Source organism: Lissotriton helveticus, chromosome 1_1 (assembly GCF_964261635.1).
Source record: "Lissotriton helveticus chromosome 1_1, aLisHel1.1, whole genome shotgun sequence".
NCBI classification, from domain to species: domain Eukaryota; kingdom Metazoa; phylum Chordata; class Amphibia; order Caudata; family Salamandridae; genus Lissotriton; species Lissotriton helveticus.
Genome location: NC_136057.1, coordinates 277,140,389 through 277,164,802, shown reverse-complemented (window position 1 = coordinate 277,164,802; position 24,414 = coordinate 277,140,389). Strand labels below are relative to the sequence as shown.

The 24,414-nt window shown below is 43.2% G+C and overlaps 1 protein-coding gene across 1 annotated transcript in view; it reads right to left on the bottom strand.

Annotated features, from left to right (window-relative positions):
• The window catches only part of LOC144769361 (cystine/glutamate transporter-like), a 368,176-nt gene that overhangs the window by 327,228 nt on the left and 16,534 nt on the right, over positions 1-24,414 (bottom strand). The window contains exons 2-3 of the mRNA XM_078653416.1: positions 12,437-12,563; positions 8,674-8,789 (exon numbers count right to left, since the gene is read on the bottom strand). Of these exons, the coding sequence (XP_078509542.1) occupies positions 8,674-8,789; positions 12,437-12,563 (243 nt within the window). The remainder of the gene's footprint in view (positions 1-8,673; positions 8,790-12,436; positions 12,564-24,414) is intronic.

Here is a 24,414-nt window from a genome sequence, read left to right as displayed (position 1 = left end):
GTGTTTTGGTGCAGAACAAAGTGAAGAGTCGACATGGAACACATTCCTGTGTGCCATGCCTACAACGCCCTGCCCTGGCATACATCAGTCACCCCTCTAGTTGGGTGCACTATACAAGTGGTGAGGGTACAGATGCATGAGCCCTGTAACCCTACATTGTCTAAATCAATTATTAGACACTTATTAGAGCTCTATTGTGACTCGGGACAGGTGCCTAAAACCTGTAGGGAGGCAGTGGTCCTCCCCCTGAGGAAAAAACCCAACATCAGCATGGAGCAGCTTGAGAACTTGCGCCCCATTTGGCTCCTCCCATACTTCGTAAAGATTGCGGAAAAGACAGTTAATAAACAGCTATCTGCTCATTTTGAGGCAAACGGCCTGCTTCATCCCACCCAGTCGGGTTTCCGTGCCCTCCACTCGACCGAGTCAGCACTACTCTTATCGACCGAAACCCTGCGGAAATATGCGGATGAAGGGCAAACAACGGCTCTGATCTTACTCGATCTTAGTGCCGCATTCGACACTGTGGCCCATCACACACTGCTACAGTGTCTGAAAAAGGGAGGAGTAGTGGGTAAAGCTTGGATCAGTCTGAAACAGGGAGTTCCACAAGGCTCCAGTCTTAGTCCCACCCTTTTTAATCTGTATGTTGCACCTGTAGCAGATATTACAGACAGATTTGGGGTGGAAGTAGTGTCCTATGCAGACGACACGCAATTGGCTGTGACCTTGTCACAGCCAAAGGAGCAGTGTGCTGCCAACTTCTCCGCTTGTTTATAGGAACTGGCAAACAACTGCCTCAAGTTGAACGGAAACAAGACAGAGGTGCTGATTGTGGTAGGGCCCCTTCTATATGGACTTCGGCATGGTGGCCTTCCACGCTGGGTCCCCTACCCACTCCCAGTAATTTGGTCAAGAACTTGGGGATCTGGCTGGATAATAAAATCTTGTTCGAGCACCAGACCAAACAAGTGGCAGGCAATTGTTTCGGAATACTGAGGGTCCTCAGGAAAACACTCGACCTCCTGCCATTGCCTGCCAGGAAAACCATGGTCCATGCCCTAATTACCTCCAGACTGGATTATGGGATGTCCTGTTTTTGGGAGCCAGTGCAAAGTGCACGGAGAGGCTGCAACGCATACAAAATGCAGCTGCGCGCCTGATTCTGATGCTATCCAAGAGAGCTTCTCTAAGAAAGCGCTCAAAACACTGCACTGGCTACCAATCAGGGAACATGTGATATTTAAGGCCCTCTGTGTGGGCCATCAAATCCTACAGGGGAAGGGCCCTAGGTACCTGCTTAACCTGCTCAACCCATACCATCCTACCCGACAGTTGCGGTCAAGCGTGACGGGGCAGGTCCTGGTCCCAAAATTCAACAGAGTGAGAATGGGATGGCGCTCCTTCAGAGTTATGATCGCTACACAGTGGAATAGACTCTCTCAGAGGCTCCGCTTGGAGAAATTAGAGGCGGCTTTCCATAAAGAGTTGAAAACCATTCTGTTCCCCAAAGATTAACTACGGGAATGCGGGCTGCCCAGAATAATAGATCATGAGTAAATAGTCATTTTGGTACTAGTTTTTCTGGGCAATGCTGCAGCTGCTTCTCTGGTCCCGCCAGTAACTCCCCATTCTAAGTCTTCTAGGCAGTACTGCAGCTGCTTCTCTGGTCCCATCGGTACTGCCTTATTCTAAGTTATCTAGGTGGTGCTGCTAGCTCCTTCTCTGGTTCTGTAGCAAATTCCTCATTCTAAGCCCTCTAGACAGTGCTGCAGCTGCTTCTCTGGTCCCAGTGGTAATTCCTCATTCTACGTCTGCTAGGCAGTGCTACAGCTACGTCTCTGTTGTCAGTGGTAATTCCTCATTCTTGGTCCTCTATGCAGTACTGCAGCTGCTTCTCTGTTGCCATTGGTACTTCCTCATTCTAAGTTGTCTAGGCAGTGCTGCTAGCTCCTTCTCTGGTTCTGTTGCTAAACCCTCATTCTTAGCGCTCTAGAGAGTGCTGCAGCTGCTTCTCTGGTCAAAGTTGTAATTTCTCATTCTAAGTCCTCTACACAGTGCTGATAGCTGCTTCTCTGGTCTCATAAGTAATTCCTCATTCTACGCCTGCTAGGCAGTGCTGCAGCTATGTCTCTGTTGTCAGTGGTAATTCCTCATTCTAAGTCCTCTAAGCAGTGCTGCAGCTGCTTCTCTGGTACCATCAGTACTTCCTCATTCTAAGTCGTCTAGGCAGTACTGATAGCTCCTTCTCTGCTCCCAGTGGGAAGTCCTCATTCTAAGTCCTCTAGCCAGTGATGCTAGCTGCTTCTCTGGTCCCACTAGTAATTCCTCATTCTAATTCCTCATGGAAGTGCTGCAGCTGTATCTGCTACCAGTGGTAATTCATCTTGTCCCAGTGATAATTCTTCATTCATGGATAGTGCTGCAGCTGAATCTCTGTTCATACATCCACTACACTCCAAACCAAAACACATGGGTAAAACACATTGTTATTTACAACACCATTAGCTCTAACTCTCAAAAATGTGAGATCTATTGCATTGAAAATGCTTATTTTAAGTAGTAATTGTAAGAAGCTGGCTTTGTATATACTATACCAAAGTAAGGTATAGTGGGCACAGAATCCAGTGGACCCAAAAGGTAGGAAGAGGTAAAAGTAGATAATATCTTACTCTCAATTTGTGGTAGTGTGGGCGAGCAGTAAGGATTTATCAGAGGGTAGTGTTAAGCATTTATTGTACACACTCAGGCAAGAAATTATTTCACACACTCAAAGACTGAAGTCTGACCATTTTATTTGTATAAAAATATAATTTAGTTGTATTTCATTTTTCTAGAATCAAGCCAGGCCTGGTACAGGTAAGTACAATAATACTTTGCATGAATTGTGCAGTTAAATACAGTTGAAAGGCAGTTGAATCAGTGGAATGCAATTGCATTGGTTACAGGTAAGTCATTTGTTTATAAAAACAGTTTAAATTACTGTTCAGTTACTTTTCAGATTACTTTTCAAGTTACTTTTCAGATTACTTTGTTAAGTTAATTTTTCTACTCAGTGAGATATGCCTAGATATCACATTGGGACATTTCCTAGATAAAAGGTAAGTAAATCAGTTTTTGCACATATGCAGTTTCATACAAGGTATGAGGTTAAGGTTTCATACAAACCAACTCCACACTGAACAATTTTCACAAGAAAGCAGTCCATGCAGTACTGCGGGAGAAAACTGGTTATCTGATTAACAGTAAGTACTTAGGTTTGGAAGCTGTTTTCTGGGGTTAGAACAAGGGTTCCCCCAGGGTCAAATATGCACTCTCAAAGCACCCTCAGCAGCAGCACTAGGGTCACCGGGTGTAGGGTGCTGAGGCGCAATGTTATCCAATGTGGGATGCGGGACTCATCTGAAGCGCAAGCGCACAACAGAAGCCCTGTTTCAGAGCATGCACAAAGAGGAGACGCAGCACATAAGGAATAAAATCCAAATCATGTGTGCATGTGTAGGACGAAACAAACAAGCAGTGGCATGGATATGAGGTAGGGAGCAGGATGTGAGCCCGTGAGTGGTACGCGCGCGGGACACGGCTGAGACGAGAGCGGGGCATTAAAAAGAGTTATGTTTACAAACAGAAAGACCTCTTCTGAACATATACAATTTCACGGAATAAAAACACAGAACGTTCTAAGTTAAATTAGTAAAAGAAGATTAGGAAGGAATCACCTAGATTGAGCTCTCCCTCAACAATCACCTCCAGTAATCCAACTGAAACCTGCCTCCTAGAAAGGAGGGAAACAACTCCCCCACACACTCCTCGAACACTCTTACAAAGGTCTTACTACCGAACGTCACCAGATACAACCGAACCCAAGGATCCCCCATGACACCCAGGAGCTGAAAGATGTTCAACCGACTCGCAGAGGATGACATTGCGGAACTGATTGCCATGTCCAAACCCTCCTCCCACCTCATTGACCCTCTTCCAGCCACCCTAGCAAAAAAACATATTCATACCCTATCCCCTCTCTGGACTAAGATAATAAAAGCTCCCTGAGGACCAGAGTTATGCCAGACTACCTCAAACTTGGACAAGTCATGCCACTGCTAAAAAAGATGGCTTCATACCAGAATTACCTCAATAACTTCAGACTGGTCTCTAACCTCCCCTTCCTAGCCAAAATTCAAGAGATGTGTTCTCTTACAACTCAATCACCACATTGACATCAACAACCTCCTGAGCCCTCACCAATCGGGCTTCGGAAAAGGATGCACACGAAAACAGCTATATTGAACTTAGTAGAAAATGTACACAAATCCTTTGATGCAGATCTTTGCTGCTTGCTCAGACTCTTAGACCAATCTGCAGCCTTTGACATGGTCGACCATGAGCTTCTCTTGAACTCCCTTGAAAAAAGGATCGGAGCAGTTGGGGTGGTCCTTCAATGGTTCACATCTTTTAGGCAAAATCTCTTGCAACAATAAAAATGAACTGACCTCTCAGATGCAAGAATGGCTAAACTCCATTGATGCTCTAAACTGGAATCTAGCCCTCGCTGATTCTGCCAGCTCTCTGGGAATCACAATGGACCCATGATTGAACATGAGCAAACAAATAAAGTATTGTGCACAAAGTGCCTTCTACAACTTAAAACTCCTGAACAAAATCAAACCCTTCATCCTACCAAATGATCTCTAATCTGCAATGCAAGCACTATTTCTGTCCAGATTGGACTACGGAATTGACTCCCTTACAGGTACATCAACATCCCACTTAGCCCCCCTAACACCCACTCTAAATGCAGCAGTGACGATGGTCACAGGAATAAAAAAATTCAATCTCATCTCCCTGTCCTTAAAAGATTTATAGTGGCTCCCAATTGAAGCCTGATGAAGCTTCAGAACTGCATGCCTCACTCACAAAGTCCTTCACACTGGTAAACCAGGATACTTTCCGTCCAAACTGAAAAAGGCTGGTCAAACAAGAAACCTATGAAGCACCAACACCCTGCTTCTTATTCCTCAAAAAAAATCACAAACAATGAACACTGGAATGCTCCTTCTCTGGCAATGCCCTTAAAATCTAGAATTCAATCCCTGTATACATCAGGACTAACCCATCCTTCATAAACTTTAAGAGACAGCTAAAGGATCTCCTCCTCAATTGGCGCCACAACCAACAGATCAGCAATCGCCCATACTACCAGCATCCCATCCAGATGAACAACAATTGCCCTGCGCATGTTGGCTTCTACACCACAGTCTGTTGGTTCCCCTGACTGTGTTTCCCTCTAGGTCATCTCCAGTTTTGATTACCAACACTGATGTTTTATGAACTTATTTTAGTCTGACTTTCGCTGTGACAATGTTGTACAGTGCTCTGATACCTTTTGGTCTGGCCAGCGCAAAACTTTTAAATAAATACATAAATAAATAGATTAGAAAGATGAAAAGGCAATAACAAAACAAATTAAAGGACAAGAATTTAGATTGTCAAATATACATCTTAGATTGATAATAGACCAAGAAAGGAGAGGTGAAGTGTGTATGGTGTGTTGTGAACCTCTTAAATGTAGTAAGGCTGAATATATGGAAGAAAGTGAGTTTCAATGGAGTTAGACAGTGGTGATTATTTCATTGGTGGAGAGCTGGTTCTTAGAGGAATTTATTATGTGATTGGTAAGAATGCCTATCTTAATTTTCTGCATAATTGGGATAGATCTTTTTATCTTGCTTTAGACTTTCCTGGAGTTTATTGGATGAGTGAAGGAGAAGATGCATTAGGTTTGAAAAGAGTGAAATAAGGGTTTGACAGATTGTTCTAGATATATCAGGTGCTATTATTCCTCCAATGGGTGAGGCAAACAATTATGTGAAAATTAGACATTTATCTAAATCGGTGGACAGACTCGACTTAAGTATGGCTGGAGTGCTTATTCAAATTAATTGCTTCAGATTAGATATCCCCCTCATGAAGGATTGCTTGCTTCATCCTGAAAGTTAAAAGATACTGCGTTCCTGATAATAGTGATGTTAATAATTTTTAGATCATAAACATGACTACCAACTTTTGTGAACTTCAATCTTTTGAAGAGCATGGCTTGTGGGAAGTTATATGTTCCTGGGTTAGTAATAATGGAAAAGTTTTAGTAAGGTTCATGAGTTGATCAATAATTTGGGTGGGGAAGCCTTACGAAATATATTTGCCCCTATAATAATTATAATGAATTGTTCCATTATTTTGTTTCACTTGTTAAAATGTGTGGGCATAAAAAGGAGATGAGACTATTAAAGAGGAAGTGGTCTGAAAGTTTTGAGATGGACGACATCAAGGATACTGTTTACAACCAGTTGAAGATGGTGGTGGAGAGTTCTAGAAAGAAGTAGAAAGTGATGCGGACTGAACAAATTCCTGATTAAGAAAGTTTATTCATTTTTGTTAGTGATTATAAAATAATCAGAGCACAGATTTGTGGAATGGTTTTCCAGAGTTTATATTTTGAACATTAGAAATGATGATAAGTATTCCTTTTACACGTGATTTTACATATACAGACTAAATTAACAATTGCAATTGAAACAAAATTCATGTGTAGAAGTGCATTTATTAATATGTTTTATTTACGCCACATTCCCCTGTTAGCAGCCATTTTAGACAAAATGGAAGCCATATCTATCACTCACTCTTGTGTTTTCCTCGCTACCTACATCTTCACCCCACAGGCTTCGCATCACAGTTAAAATTGAGGTCATATTCGTTTATTTAATTGAATTGTTTTGCTCACAAAGAACTTTGTATGGTGCCACAGTAACATCACATATGTATCTCATTTGTTTCTTCACTGGAAACATTCACCAATAGAATGTCTTTTTATCTAATATTTCATATTTGTTCAAACATTTCCGGATGACATTAGCACAGAGGGTGTTGAATCATTTTTTTAGAATTGTGGTGCTGCTTATGTGGTAGGATCAAGACATGTATTAGTCTTTTGCTCTGATTTGCTAAACAAATGCTACTTTTGCTCACAGCATGATGATTTTGCAAAATTATGAATTTGCTATGCAAGATTTGTGTACAGGAAACCCTTGATTTTGGGGGTTAGTCAGAAGACGTTCCTCTTCTACTATGGATTCTTCCCAAATTCAGATGTTTTTGCTTATTGTAACTTAGAATATTTTCCAATTTAACAAACTCTGAATAAATTTGCATTTGAGAGCCTTTATGGCATCGACTATGTACTGCTTTGAATGTTTGTAGTAAGACCCTTTAACTTTTTATTGGTCTAGTACTTGGTTCTAGAGTGGACCTCATTAAATATTGAAATATTTTTACTCTGCTAATTTGATGTTCTGGATTAAATATAGGGACACACTGCCTCATAAAAATTGAGGGTAAACACCGTCTCTGATCCAGTAAACAGGGGGAAAACAAAATATGGTACATTTTATGGTGTCCAATCTTTGGCTCCCACAAAGGGTAAACTATATCCAGCATTAGCTTTACCTGCTAATCTAACATGATTGTCATCCCAGTGTCTCCAGTACTGAGATACCATATCGCCATCCTCCCAGAATTGTTGACCTTCACTTCTTTCATCCCTCAATTGCCTGCCTTCCCGCCAATGTACATGGCTGTGCCATTCTCATGCTTCATATGCATGTTCCACATAAATAAATACAATCAAATCAGTTGTGTATGAGCTCCGTGTTGAGAAGCTGCTGCCCTCTTCAGCAAGAGCTAACCACTTTACACCTAAAGGCCATGTCCTCCACCATACATTTAGGAACCATCCCAACTTAGGCAAGGATATCCAGTTAAAATCAAAGACTCACACAGTGTTGGTCTTGTTACTGGCATTCACCACCTGGAAAGGCAGTTTGGGCTGGACTATTTCCATTTGAGCAGAGTCCAGACTGATTTGTATATGGCTTGGTCCAAAAGGAGGTGGTTTGGTGTGTAAATTAACAATGACTGGCATGTGACCCGAGTAATTACAAGCGGTTGAGATTAGTGCAAGCATTCCATCTACAACTTTTTTTTACACTTTACGCTGTTGCCCTAAGTGGGATGGGTATGCCCAGATGGAGGTCATGTGCACACTAGGCCACTGAAACCAAGCTATACCTGGCTGATCAGCCCTAACTTGGGCAAAACCTGTCCTGTGTTGCTTATGTTTTGGTTCAGGGAGGACCTGGCCTAGTAATTTGGTCTGAACTATTCCCATTGAAACAGGATCAATACTGATTTGCATATAGTTTGGTCAAAACTGAGATGGCGAGGAGTGCAAAATAACAATCAACTAGGATGCGGCCTGAGTAATTACCAGAGGCTGAGATTATTTCAAGCATTCCATCCATCACTTTTTTGTATGCTTTAGTGCTGTCCTTAACCACAGCAGATGTCATCCTCAGAATTTTGGTTGCATATTACTAATGCAAGCAAGTTAGGGACATTAGTAAACTCTTCAACCTTTGCAAACTGAGCCAATCACAAACAATACCATATTGGCTCAAGTTAAAGGGTGACCTAATTAACTTTGTCCTCACTTAATGGCTACCTATAATTTGTAGTGATCTGGTATACTTAGGTAGACCAACTGTAACACAAGTGTTAAGGGTGCGTAATGTTATGCACACAAACACACAGACACACACACACGTCTACAGACATACTTACAGACTCCTAGAGCAGTGATGAGCTTTACAGCCAAGATAGGTGCATGGCAGGGCATAAAAAGAGGTTCGATTACATAACGTCCAAAAGCCAATGCCACAACAGCAGCACTTGCAGGTCTGAAAGACACCAAAAAATGTCACATATCAAATTTTGGTTTTTCCTCTATTGATCCTTTATTTGGGACACAGCAATGGATTTGGGGGTCCATGAACTGCATTTTGTAGTACTACAATAGGACTACAAACATTCTACAAAATGCTATTCACAAACCTTCATGCAGAATTTATACCTCCGCTACACCTCTCTTTTACTGCACAGAGATCTCCATCCCAACTTTGGCATCTTCACTTATGTAATTATTCATTTTAGTGGAAAATGTGGGAGGGACAGAGAAGAATGGCAGGAAAAGTGGGAATACTTACTATCAAACCAGAGGGCATTAGGAAGGAGTAAGGAGTGTTTACCGGAGGGTTAAGGAGAGGTTTAGGGAGGGATGTGTACACACTCACAAAAGAGTCAGCGCACTGCAATTCACAAACTGCACTTCTGAAAGTTTCTACAGCCAAAAGGGGACAGTAAACAGTAGTAAATTACTCCAGCACAGAGCTGAAGTAAGTGCAGCACCCCACGTTGCCAACCACTAGTACTGCAACACCCTCCTATAGAAATCAATTGCAGTAGGGACTTAACATATAGTAATACATTAGATTTAAATTATCTAAAATTATAAGTAAATATTATTTAATATTAAAAATATCAAACTAGTACATATTTGCATTTAATTATAACACATGTTAATACCTTTTTGCATTTAAAAAATAATATAACAATACAATGTATTAACTATAATTAAATTAATGTTAGATAATTCTATACACTATTTGTAATAAATATGAATCCACAAAAACATTATTTTACACTAGGAAGAATTTATTTTTCAATTTGAACTTGAAAAAATATTTTTAATTCAATTTAATTTATTTAACATAAAGTAATTGTTTACTCAAATTACAGCTACAATCACATTACTACCAGAAGTGTGGTGCAATGGACACTGTATTTTAATGGCAAGGAAATTTAAGTCATGTTGCTCAAAAGAGATCAAATACTGTATTAAAGCAGAGCACCATGTTTAGGATCATTTCTGCCATAAGAGATGGGCATGAGAGATCTACAACCCAATAAATTGTACTGTAGAAGTGTGGTTGGTCGTAAGAAAAATTTAAGTATTACACAGTCATTAGAAAATTAGGGTCCAATGTAATAAACATTTTTGCATTTATAAACACTGCAATTCACAAAACCATATGGTTTGAGAGTAAGACTTATGCATTTGCAATGTACTTAACACAGTAACAAGTTGGAAAAGCTTACCTACTTGCATAATTGGTTTTGCGACTGTTCAGAATTTGAATTGGTAGGATGTGCAAAAGGGGCATTCTCTCTTAACTATGAGTTGCAATGGTATGTATTGCAGACTTATTGCATTCTGTAGCAGGCTATATCAGCTATGAAAGGCCCACCCCAGTATTAAAGGCCTGAGTCAAAGGAGAGGGCTTTAACATGTGAGTGGGCCTTTAGTGCCTGGTATAGTCTAGTTACAGCAGGCTATAAAGCGATTAGAAAATTACATCCCATGAAGGGTTTGAAATGACCCTTGGCTCCGAAGCCTTTGTCTCACAACTCTTGCTTTGAATGTTCAAGTATTAACTACTGTGTGCAGGGCCACAGCTGATAACTGTTGATCATTCTCAGGAAGAGCTATGAAAGAAGGCTATCAGAAATTAGCCCCTGGGTCTCTCTGACTCAGATAAACTGCTTTTTCATAGAACAGCCAAGACAGGGGGACCCAGGCTGTGAGATGCATTCACCCCTTTCTATTTTGAAGCACCGGTGACATTGAGCTACATGAGGAGGGAAGGGTGAAGGCTCCATGTGTCCTGCTGCACAGCCTCTGCCTTTCCCCTGCCCAATCCATATATTTTGGAGAGACAGGGTAAAGAGAAAGGCAGAGGACACTAGGGCATTACAATTCTGAGATTGGCGTATTTTTACCAGTTTATTTAAACCTCTTCTGCTCCATTGTTTTCAATTGCGATCTCAACATTCCCCTACGGAGGGCTCTAAGGCTATTAGAACATTCCACCCATAGAGGACAGAATGTTCTATTTTGTAAAACAAAGGCCTCACAAATCCGAAGGGATTGAAATCTGAAAGCTGTGAACAAATATTGGAATGTTGGAGCTCCTGGCTTCTACAGGCCATTAGAAGCCCGGAGCACTCTACTGTTTTCAATGAAGCTCCCAACATTCCAATGTTCCGCTAATGGTTTCAACTGATATCACAGCTGCAAGCCGTGGATCAGTTGTGACAACTGGAAGACGGTGATTACTGAAGTACAAAAGGGAAGATATCACTTTGGACCCGTTTCCCTCTGTGAATCAGGTTGTGCGGCCTTGTGGGGAGCAAGCAGTGGTCAAAGGAAAACATGTTGTAATATAGCATTGGCTTCTTTTAGGAACATAAGAGAATTGAAAAATAAAAATCCCATCTACTAATGCACACTCGGAGGTGGCCTGCTGTTCCTGGCAAGCCATGAGCCCATTTCTATAACCAATCACAGGCGGTTGCAAATAGTGACATGCCTAATTAATATTAATTAGAGAGGTCGTTCTCTAAACCACTGTGACTAGAAAGTCTGAATTGTGACCTATTGCAAAATACAAGACAAGTCACAAAAAGTTACAGTATAATTTCAAATATGTGCTGCCATCAGTCTGTTCATTCAGTTGCCCATTAGTCACATGTCTGTTCATATTTTTTGCAGAGGAAATCCCTGTTGAGGAAAAGGAATAAGATGAATAAAACACTGAGTGGGTTGGGGCCACGGCCATGTGTGGATTGTTCTTTGGTCAAATAAGATACCTGACAGAAACTTCACCAAAAGAGGCGTAGAGCATGTGTGGTCAAGGAAACTAGCTAACATGGAGTTTGATCAGAGGAACAGGTTTGAATGAAAAGGCGACATATTCAACTGTTAAAAGGTTTTGGATCGTTTTATTTTATTTTGTTTTTTTTTAACTGATATGGCTCAAAGTTTCATTGAAGAATGGATAGGTGTGTAAAGGTATACCCCCTTGAGAGAGAAAGGAATTGTATTGCTTTCTTTTTCTCTTTTGCAAAATGTTTATATAACTTTTTATCTGTATCTCTGTGAATACTTGCCATGTGCTTTTATGATCTTAACGAATAAAGTTTTAGAAAGAAAGAAAAGAATGTAAAGGCTATATCACAAATGGATTTTCCTGAACAGGGAACCATGCTGAAGAAAAATATTTAAGCAGGGTGAGGAAAGAAGACATCTTGCTTGCCGCAGGGATTGGGAAGGTAGTGCTCTGTGCAGCCTGGGAAAGAATGAGGAGAACAGAACAGATCTCTGGCAAATATTTCCTTGAGTATACATTGTGATATGAAAAAGAATGATCAGTCTGCTTCACCAAGGACCGAAATGGTGATGATGGGGAGTGTAGGTGGATTTCTGCAAATGTGTAGAGTCTAGTACAAAAGCACGAAAAAGTTAGAATGGATTCAGGAAGCTAGATTCCAATGGAACCCCAAAACTGGTGCTGTTTTCCACCCATTCCCATCAGAAATTGATTCTTCCTAGTTTCTCCAACTGCATACAATTCTTTGTTTGGTACTGCTCCCTCTCTGGAACTGGAAAATTGGTTACACACTCACGTGGTGCTAATACTTTCCTTACCGTATCAAGATAAATTCCAGCCACACCCTAAGGAAGGCTGGCAGCGGCCCCAAGGTTTCCAAGATGTAGATATAATGCCCCCCGGACTTTTTGATAGTTGTTCCAAGATCTGCATAACAAAGAGCACCTAAACATGAAATTCAAAAAGAAATTTAGATCACAAAATTGTTGCAGTATTGTAGAAATGTAATAGATAAAATTGAATACCCCTTTTAAACAGTACAGCTTGAAGATCTAGGCTGTGCATTGGGATTATTTCAAAGGTGCCTCCGGCTGTCACCTTGAATCCTATGACCAAACCCCCTGATGGCCTTCCCTTCCTTTGTATTTGTGAGAGGACACTATAACAATGAAAACCCTCAATGTATACATTTTCAGTGGCCCAAGTTTCTTGAAACATCAGGATATCATGTTCCCTTACCAAATCTAGCCATGCAATATTTTCAAGTTTTGATCGAAGACCTGCCACGTTCCAACTAAGTATATTCAGACTTGTCCCGTCATTCCTTGATGCTGGGGCTTTCTTCCCTTGGGTGATGCCGTCAGTAATACTATGGGTGGTAAAAAATTAACAGCCACGAAATCTGGGGATATTGGTGGTCAGTCTTGTTGATCCAAACTTTGAAAAGCATGAAAATTATTACACAGGGGTAAAGGTGTTCCAGTTCCACTATTGGGGGCGGTACGGGGTTTGTAAAAATAGCCCAGAGGAAGTGCACTAATATCACTATAGGGATTAAATGTTGCATCGTTAATTGACAAGAGATGGCGAACCTGCTGGGGCCTTCTAAAATTTAGGACCACACAGTCCCCTGGATATGTTTATGAGAGGGGCCTATCCACCCAACTCGTCTAGCCATAATTAGATCGTTCCTTCTGTTAGGATTAAAACATTTTTGCTTACAAAGCCAGTCCACTAACTTTCTTTGCAATTCGGGCCAAGACTCCCTCTGTCCCCTTTTTAATGGGGGAACTCCACTTAGGACCAGTACATATGGTGCAGAGTCCGGTGGGAGATGCAAAACATTCTGGTTATGACTAACACTTGACTCTCTGGTTACTTGGGTTGCATCTTTACTGCCATTATTTAGCTCTAAGGGGGGCTTAGAGGGTATGCAGTTAGCTGCATTTTCTTTACGTTGGCCCCCCTCTCTCCCCACAATTATCACCCCGAGTTAATGGAGATGGTATCATAACATCGGGTACTCTATGGGGGTTAAGGGCCTTGTCACAATTTAATAAGCCAGACAACGTGGGTTCCAGAACAATTATACCCTCTCCTACCCTTTTTGTAATTGCTGCAACATCATTAATTTTGTTCATTTCTTTCCACAGGCCATCAGGTTTCATAGCAAACATCCCCATTAAATCGTCCAACCTAGATTCAAAACCTTCCGTCAAGGTGTCCAGAATTTCAATGCCCAAGTCTGTTGTCTGGGAGCCACTGACGGGGGGAAAATCAGTTTGGGTGGTTATAGAATTAGTTAATCTAACATTAGGTGATTCAGTGTCGGTCCCACCTTTGTTGTTCCTCATAGTATCTATGGCGGGGTCTAAGAATTTTCTTCTGTGTTCCCTCTGGTTAAGGTTTTTACTACCCGATACTGAAGCCGTCAATATCTGCCGTTTGATTGCCTTGCCATGTGTATTACTGGCTGGGGCTTGTAGGTCCTGAGCAGACTGCGCCATAATCAAAGGGGTATTTATTATCTGTATGTCCGGGCTTAATGGGACGGATTTTGCTCCTAATTGAGAGGCAGGGAGTAACTCGTTTGCTCCCCCAATGGACGGGCGAGATTGGGACGCTGCAAGATCTAAAGATAGCCGTCTCTCCATTGCTTGGATTTAATGGATAAGTACAGACTCAGCCCTTACAATAAAGTCATCCAGGGTACCTGCCGCCCCGTTTCGTTTGCTCAATAGGAACATGATCATCGGCTACAAATTTTGGGCTAAGTGTTACCTTGGAACGGTGTGTCGTTGCTCCTTACTCGAAATGCCGAGGGGGTAGGCCAACCCGGCCTCTTCAGGACTCTGATGGCCACAGCCGGTCCCGCCCTTGTCCTGGGCTACTCCAGGGCGCCGTCCGCGTGCGTCCCGCGTTGCGTGGGGCGGGAGCACTTTTCTGGTGCTGGTCGTCGCAGTTGCAGCGTCACTGTCCTGCGCCTCGCAGGGGCTTCTGGGAGTTGTAGTAGGAGCCGTTCCCCTCACAGCGTCAGTGAGCCTCGCTAGGCTGCCTCGCTGTCCGGTCGCTCCCTCTGACACAGCCAGCCAGCACAGGGTGAGCCGTTTCCCTCACGGCAGACAGGGCAAGCAAGAGCCCCAGGTAAGCGCGTCCCAGACATCAGACAAAAAACAATCTTAACACCTAATGTCACACTGAAACACTAATCCACCGTGGAAAGGAAGAGACTGATAGTCACTTACCAAACAGGGGTCTTGTGTGTATATTCCCTGAAATATGGTACCGGTTCAGGGGAATCCTCGATATTACGTCGAGACCTCACTGACTGCTTTACTCCATGTTTCCAGTTTATGCACCAATCTTTGGAAATTATTCTCCTGCATTCGAAAAAACGCCGTCCACATCCGCAAAGTCTGGCGTGTGACGACCTTCACAATAATTCCAGTTATTCAGTGGCGTCAGTAGTTAGTCCAAGGTTTGGGATGAACCATTTTTGCCCCTAGATGTTCTCCGGGATCAGCACTTAAATATTACTCAGCTTTGCTGGCCTCAGCCTGGGTCTTCCTGTCGCTCCAATACTCCAACCCCAATCCTTTTCAAGATTTTGCCACTGCTGTGTAATCCCACAGCATCCCGTTAACTAGTACTCGCAAAAGAGAAAAGCAAACTCCATAGGCGCCCTGCCGAGCCCCTACCAAAAGCCCCAAAACCGTCCCCAAACAAGAACTCCAGGCTCAGAAGTCGCTGACCGTAATGGTTAGAAATCTTCCCGCTCCGATCCTCTCCTCGAACGCCTGTAAAAACCCGCCTTCCACGCCTCTGCAAACTGACGGCAGACTGACGGGGAGATGGAAATGGCGATTTCAGAGTCTACAGCGTCCCGCTGCTGCACAGAGCTCCGAGCTCAAAAACTCCAATCCTGATGTGTTTCCAAAGTATATTTTTCCAAAATATTACTGCTAATGCCGCAACTTGTATTTCGTTGTTCATCCGATTCACCTTCACCGCTGCACCTCCTATGCACAACCGTCCTGACCTTACGGGAGCCTCTTGCAACCCACTAGCCGCCGGCCGCACAGCGCCTGCTATGTTAACATGTCCAGAATGTTTACAATGTGCTAGTACATGTATGTGAGATCAAAGGTACTCACATACTTGGCTATCCCTAACCTGTAAATCAATTTGTATGCTCCAGGAATTTAATGTGCATCCATCTTTATAGTAGCGTTGAGACCACCTCTAATCCACACAAACATCATTTCTTTCTTTTCATCCTTGGAGTGAGTTTGGAGACTTAGGCAACTGGACTGGCCCAGGTGCTCTCTGAGGATTCAATGAGAACTAATTCCATGTTCAGACTGCCTGTACATTTTGTTTTTTCCAGGCAGGCTGTCACCAGTGTCCACATCATTGGTACACCAGCTAGTCTGACCAGGGGTGAGAGAGAAGAGCTTAGCATACGGATAGAGGACTTGCCTGCAATCAGCCTGCTGTTGGTTAGTGAGCATGGTCACATCAGCTCTGTCATAGTAGAGCTTCAGGCGATTGACATGCATAACCCTTCTGGGATATTTGCAACTACCAAGGTCCACCAGATAGGTGACCTCCCTTTTTTGTTAAGGACAGTGTAGGGTCTACTCCACTTGTCCTGGAGGGCCCTAGGGTCCACAGGCTTCTGCTCTGGTTGCAACTCAACCATCGTAGACTAAGGGGACACCTAACAAGATGCCCAAACAGATGTTTAAAAGGAGAGAACCCCACTCCCTTCTGTGGAGCTTCCCTGTAGGCGAAAAGCAGGCATGTAAGTTAAACATCCGACCTTCTGCGTTTTTCAGGGAGTCGCCAATCATGCCTTTCAATGTTTGGTTAAATCTTTCAACCAGGCCATTGTTTTGTGAGTGTTAGGGGGTAGTGAACTAATATGCTACTCCACACTCCTCCCACATGTATTCTAAGTATGCAGACATGAAGTTTGTTCCTCTGTCTGATACTACCTCCTTAGGAAAACCAGCCCTGTTAAAGATACAAAGGAGGGCCTTGGCCACAGCTAGAGCAGTAGTGGTCCTACGGACACCCGGTGGCGTGATCCACTACCACCAGAATAAATCTGTTCCCTGAGGCTGTTTGAGGGTCTAGGGGGCCAGCAATGTCAACCCCTACACTTGCAGTGGGTGTCCCAGCCACAGGAAGTAGAATTAAGGGGGCCTTCAGGTGGCCTCTTACTTTACCACTGGCTTGGCAGGAGACAAGGGACTGACCGAATTCTTTCACCTTCTGGGACATCTCTGGCAGTAGAAGTGATTGGCAAATCTACTCCATGTTTTATCTTGATCAAGGTGCCCAACTAGGGTGATATCATGGGCTAAAAGGAGGAGAAAATCTCTAAACCTCTGAGGTAATACCACTCTCCTGGTTGCACTAGGTTTGGGATCTCTGGCCTCAGGGTATTGGAGCCCATCCTCCCAATTGACCATATGGGTGCCAATGATATCACCCTTTTACTATGCAGCAGCGTGCTGCCTCAGGCTTTCAAGAGTGGGACAGGTTTCTTGTCCCTGGCAAAGATCTTTTCTAGAGGGTCTCCCTGGGCCCAAGACGTATGCAGTGTAAGGCCAAAGTTCCTCACGCTCAGTTCCCTCTGAGAGTAACAAGTCCTCATCCTGAAGAGAGGGGTTCCGACTTAGAATATTTTCTCTTGGAGAGCTGGTCCACTCTTTCAGGATCCAGCACCACCTTTTCACTCTGAGCTCTACTCTGAGCTCTTGTTTTGACCTAACTCCATTCAGGGAGCCCTTGCGGTTTTTCATGAGTCCTCAATTCGACTTCTGCCCAAGGGTAAGTCTCCAAATCATTCCCAAGCAGACAGTCAACAGGGATGGTTGGGACATGACCACTTCCATTTGTCCAACTACTCCCCGCCAGTTAAAAGATACTAGAGCCATGGAATGGCTCTTCGTGACATTGTCAGCATTGGTGACTGGATAGGTCCTTCCAATCAGGTACTGATCTGAGTGAACCTGTTGCTGCCTCACCAGTATCTCTCAAGGCCTCTATTCTTGCTCTAATAATCAAGGGTTACTGCCTGCATTTGTGCATGTTAGGGGGCCAGGCAGCACAGGATATATCTACCCCACTATGAAAGACTAGAGTTGCCTCGGTGGGTTCACTGACATGGTCAAACCACACACCTGGGATCCCATCTGAACATTAGCAACTGCATTTACTGCAGGTTGGCTAGAGATATTTTTCTTGTTTTTACAGCTAGGTTCTCCAGTTCGTTGCCCCAATGACCTGCAGTCATGCCACCAAGCCTTCTTAGGATCCCGGTTCTTCAGCAGGTACCCATCCTTTGGCTGTTAAGAGTCTCTGGGCCCACCCTCCTAAGAAGAGTTTTGGGGGTCTGAAGAAAACCCTTTTAATTAGGATTACCCCCTTTCCCTTGTAGGGGCTTTTTGACCTCTTTCTTTTGGTCTCCCCCGCCAGTGGTAGTTTTGGTCATCCTTGCCATGACCCAGTGGTCTGCCTTCTTCCCCAATTCTTAAGGAGAAAGTGGACCAGGAATTGATGTAGTTTCTCTTGCTGACAATTAAAATGTGCTCCTTCATTACAAATTATACAACTCTTGAAAGTCATGTGCACTGTTACCTTCTAACCAACCTCCTAGTGTTTTCACTAAGTAGTCATCAAAATCTACACAGGTCTGACTCTGCGTTTTTTTGGCCTCCCTGAATCGGAACTTAAAAGTCCTCTGTACTAAATCTAAAGCCCTCAATCAGGGTACCTTTCATGAGATCATAGGATGTAGCATCTTTCTCATTGACAATAAGGAGTCTATCCCTGCACCTCCTTGAGAACATTTCCCATAGGATAGCACTCCACAGCTTCTGTAGATACATCTTCCAAGAAAGGTTCTCTCAAATGCAACAAACCCCTTAATGATATCATCACCCTCAAAGAATTTAGGGACAATCATTTTGGGGATTTGAGAGTTAAAAGAGTCTACCTTTCCCCATTTATTATTTTGGTGCCACCGGATCATTGGTCCCAGGCCCATATCAACTCTTTATTTTTCTATGGACAATAGATTAGCCTCTACGGTTATGCTCTTGGACTGTTTTTGAAGATCTACATCTTCAGCAACTACCCATGGTATTGCTATCTGAGGGGGTAGTGATGGAGTCAGTCTTCCTCCTCCACTACTTGGGCATCCTCATCCTCTTCCCCATTGAGGAAAGTTCTACTTGCAAGGACTGCTTAAATTTTTTTTCTAGAGGCACGACATCCAGGTTACGTTGTATGAACTAGTTTATCTCTACAATTTGGGCACACCCTGTTTTAAAATCTGTGCATTGAGATTTTAGGTCAGTCACTCAGGTTTGTGTTCTCAATGACCATCCGGCACCACACTGTGTGGAATGAATGTGCAGTGTTTTTTTCTCCTTAACTCTTTAAGTGCGCCCGTCAGCCAACGGCCGTCTCGAGCACTACCTCGGTAGTGCTGCGCACGTCCGTTGGCCAATGCGGCCCTGCCCAACCAATGGAACACCCGCACCCCGGCGGAATTGCCGCCGCTGTAAACGGTTTAATTTAGGGTTAACTGGAATGAATGATGGCTCTTGAAATTATTCAAACCAACAGCATCACATGTTCTTTGAGGCAATAGTAGGGCTGTTCAGTTGCCCCTAATTTGAAATGTGTTTAACATAGTGTTTTACGTGGCACCTCTGCCATTTCTATGTGCTATAAATAACCGGTGTTATGTGACCTAAGTTGATGGTGTTCATCCAGTGGCTGCTGAGTGCTGGGGTGAGATGTAGCAGGGTTGCTGAAGGCCACTACTGAATGGCATTACTTTGAGGCCTGAAGGTTATCAATAAAGTTTGATGACCGTCCCGAGGGATTTAAAGTCAGTAGTGATGTGGAGGACCATTCACCCCCTCCTTAGAGTCATAAAAGAAGGGAAGCTCAGGGATACGATGACGAGTGTTGCTGCTGCATGAGGTCGGTGGATAGTAAAAGTAAGATTTTAAATATTGCACTTTTGTTAAAAAAATGCACAGTGGAGTGTTTGTGTTGGCTGTGTTGAGAAAGAACCAACAAATGCTTGCTGCTGTAGTATAGAGTCAAAGCATTCATATAACAAGCATATGCAATGCATTAGGTCATTTACGCAAGACCTATTGCATAGCAAATGGTAGTCATCTCGAACAATGGAAGGGAGGGCGGGTAGAGAGAAGGTACGGAAAACGGGTGGGCGGGGCAAGAAGGCCTGAGCAGGAGTGCGGGCGGGGGGAGGATGGAAAAGGCACGGACAACATGAGGGGGGGGGGGAGTAAAAAAGGCAGTAGGAGAACCTCATTAAAGAAAATAATGCTCACAGTCTCAATAAAACGTACCGTGTAACACTTGAAGTAAGGGGGCCAGTTGCCATGGGAGGTGACAAATCAAGAGGAGGCAGCACTAAGGAGGGACTAACAAGCCTATTGATGAATCTGAAGCCAGCATTTAGGACAGACAATGACACAAGCCAATGGCAAACATGGGCTGAGAGTGGGTGGGGTTTCTATTTGCATGCGCGCTGGCTCAGGCACGATCTACAAATCAATAATATGTTAATATACTATAAGAAATTAGGAGAAATATCACTTTCAATGCAGTTGGCAGCAAATCACAATCCCTATAGATTGTGAAATCATAACTGCTGTATGGAATTCCAAAACGTTCACTTCAAAACTGGTAGGGTAAATAGGAGGATAAGAGAACAATTTCTTGTCATTGTGTATTTCAGCAAGACTTGTTCCATACATCTAGAGATAAGAATGCGTGAATTGTTAATCCAAGAGTGATAGATACTTCCAGCAATGTGTGAGGATCTGATGATTACTCTCTTGCACGTAGCTCAGTAGGTGGTTCTGCAGCATAAGAAGTTGAAGCTCAAACCTGTAGGTGCAAGTCATGTGAGGGTCATGGGGCATCCATGCTAGTGCTCCAAAGCTGTCCTGTGACAAGTGTGAGACCTTTAGCTAACCCTGCGTTCATAACAGCAGCAGGTTTCTGGGACTTGTATTTTTTGCTTTGTATTTTTGTGGTAGGCTAGAATTTTAGGACTGGCTTAAGGTGCCACATTGAACATATAGCCATTTGGCAGCATTATATGCGGCAATACAGCAGTAAAACATGTGTCAAACACCAACAAATAAATCCACCAAGGCTTTGTATTCATCAACTAACAAGAAAATCTTGGATATAGAGCAGGTTGTATGCTGTAGTCCTAATTTAATGTCCTCTCCTGGCATGGAGCTTAAGAAATCATGCTACCCTACCACCTCCATGTGATGTGGACAGCCTCGGCCCCAAATTTGTCAGTACAGCTGTAGTAACAGTAACACTGGGATGGCAGAGTGGGCTAAAGAATGGTGATGGATCAAACCCAGATCTTTTGACTGGGTGTGAGTGTTTGATTGGTTCTGATGCTCCGTCCATCGCCACTCCCTTTTGTAAGGCAAGGTCACTGACAGACTCAGCCCAGACTGCATTCCACAGCACCTGCATAGAATGCCACTTGCAACACCTGGAGCCGTATTATGAAAGTGCCCTTGGGCAGCAACAGGCGTTTGCGCCTGCTATGCTTCCCCAGGGGCACTTTGGTATTACAGAAGGGACCGCAGACTTGTGTGCGCCCCCTTTCTGTAATACCAATAGCGCTGGTGCACATAAAGCGTCAGCTCTATCTTCATAGGGCGTCGCCTCATTTTCATCAGGGAGCGCCCCATGCAACTGAGGGAACCCCTTTGCCTCTGCGCCCGTGTTACAGGGTGAGTACCAAATTCCAGAACTGGGGACTTGGCTATGTGGACTAATCCCCCTGTTTTTACCCCATAATCTGTTCACTCACAGTTGAGATATGCACATGATACAGTTTCATCAATTCAATGAAATATTAAGTGGGTTGGCTTTTGTTGCTTTTATATTGCTTTTCAAAAGCACAAACTTAGCGATGGCCCATAGAGAAGCAACTTTCAATACAAATAAACCCCTTAGCCCGCCAAAGCTCTCTGTCCTCATAGCAAAAAGCAACTTTTCTTCCTTTTCAACTAAGTGACATGATGCCTCCCATCATTGTATCATTGTTTGCACCCCCCTCTTCTTTCGTTGTTTGCCTCTCCTTCATCTTTGTTCTCATTAGGCTGCTTCCTTGTCTCTCCTACACCTAGATGTTACTTTGCATAAGCTGCTGTGCACATGGTTCTGCTTTTTGTACAGTGTTTTTAGTTTTAACAGGATGCTCCAAGCAGAGCTGAGGGCAGCTGTGCTGATGAGATTTTGCAAATAAGCTATCTCTGCTGGAGGATCGGCGAGAGGTAGAATGTTTGCTCAACAACCGAGGCCACGATGTGTAATGCACATAATTATTTATTACCCAATACAAGAAAGAAGCTAACCTCTGCTTTCTTAGTCAAACAATCAATGACATATGTGAGACAATGCTTCTTAATATGTATTTATTCATTGGGACTTTTCTCGAGTTATAAAAAACTGTTCTCCTACTTTTTCTAAAAAGAAGACCATCCCAGGATGGTTAATTCAGATTTTTTCAATCCCTCAGCTAATGTGTCATTCAGGGAGTCTCCTTTGCTGGGAAACTGAAGCTGGGCATTCAGCTAAACAAGCCTTCCTGCCAGTGTGCCTGCTTGCCTGAAAGAAATGCAAATGTGTGCAGTGAGTTAATCTGTAAATGTAAAGGGTAATCTGCAAACGTAAGTGATACTTGGGAGTTGGTACTGGCTTTAATTGATCGAAGCACTTGAAGCTTTCTGATGGCAAAGATCTATTCTTTTTAAGTGGTAGTGCAAATAGATGACAACTGAGCTGTTCAGTGCGTGCTTTTAACCCCTTGAGTGCTCGTGACGGAATCACTCCGTCACGAGCCACGGGCGTGCTGTGCTGGTGACGGAGTGGTTCCGTCACGGCGCGGCCGCCCCGCCCACGCTGCAGGGATTCCGCGCCTGCGCGGGCGTTCTATTGAGCAGGCAGGGCCGTGACGGAACCACTCCGTCACAAGCACAGCGCGCCCATGGCTCCTGACAGAGTGGTTCCGTCACGAGCATGGCGGCGCCGAGTGGACTCTCCTCTCCCCCCAGCACCGCGACGGAATTACCGCCGCGGCCAAGGGGTTAATAATTGTATTTATTTTGCACTCACTACCCCTGAGGTTTTGAAGTGACAGTTGGGTAAAAAAATACCAATGTAGACAGTCTGTGTATTGCTATTATTTATATTTTGCAAGCAGAATTTAACCTTAAACGTTTATGCGCATTTTGTAGCAGTCTACCCTACACTGCATAATGCAAGTGTAAAAGAATGACTTACATGTTCACAGTGCATTCTGTCACAGTTTGTGACCTCGTAACACTTAAAATACACAAGTTACTATTCTCCACTTCACCAATCAAGATGTAATTCTGTGGCTCTCTGGTTACAGACAGACATCTAAGGAGCATTAACTAATATAGGTTTTATAATGTACTATATTGCATTTCCCACAGTTGGAACTTTTTTAATGTATTTTTCATTTAAGCTGCACGTTATTTTATATGTAGCTACCTGACTGTGGAACATCAAAAAAAGTTATTGAATATTTTGTTTTTCAGCCACACCTTTGATCCCACCCCCACACTCACTGACTCCGCCGCCATTTCATGCAGAATCACAGTTCCTATATTTTGTTTAATGCATTTCAACCACTGTTTAAGAGTTTGTATTCCAAGGCCAGTAACTGGCCACACAGCCGGACGTGAGAATTTCCCAAAATGACAGCTACAGAGAGCAGCTTCCTGGGCCAAGTTTATATTGCCTTTAACTTTTTCAACTTGGATTGTTTTACTGCTATATCTCCAATGTAGTTTTATTTTCCTCTCAATAGTGTAATAATTTCGTAACCATGTTTCTCTCTTTTGTCATGTCCACAGTTCTATATGTCCAGTAGCTCACTATGGCATCATATTATTTTCCAATGATTGATGTTCACCTTAGCCCTTCATGTCTGTTCTGTACCCCTTTAATCCTGTTTTGTCTTAAAATGTGAATTTCTATCTAAAATAATCTACAAAATCGAACAGGGATAATTATAATTTCGTACTTAAATAGGGCTATATTAGCCTACTGTTTGTCAACAGCCCTCCAATGTTTATTAACAAACCTGGGAGAAGTTTAGTAAAACCCGCACTATCTTGTGGGTGCTCAAAATATTATAAATGCAGTCGACAGAATCAAAGCAAAAAAATATATATAAAATATTTTTCAGTGCAATGCACATGTATAATTTACTCTGAATCTTATTCCTACCCAGAATCGGAGTGAAACAGAAAGAAAACATGCCCCTGATATTTCTGTGACTTGACTGTGTCATTTTGTGGACTGCCCCCAATTATAGCGCCGCACACAAGCGCATTAACATTGACAATGCCTTTAGCTCTTGGATTGCCTAGACATATTGGCTTTGTGGATGTTTGTTTAGTTTTCTAATTAACTAATGGGGCCACGTTTATTTACCTGTGCCTATTTTATGTGCCAGTCTGACCCTGGCATTGGGTGGCAATGCAGCGCTACGTGGATAAGAAATAGTGCTATGAAGAGCTGGGAACAGAAAAAATAGCTCTGGCAGAGGGCCCAGTCAATGCTCAAAGAGTCGCTTTACGTAGGAATAAGTGGCGGTCGGCAGCAGTTCTTACCTCTGGGCTAACTTTGTGGTTATGAATTTCAAAACTATCTGGTAGCAGCAAGGCCTTTTGGG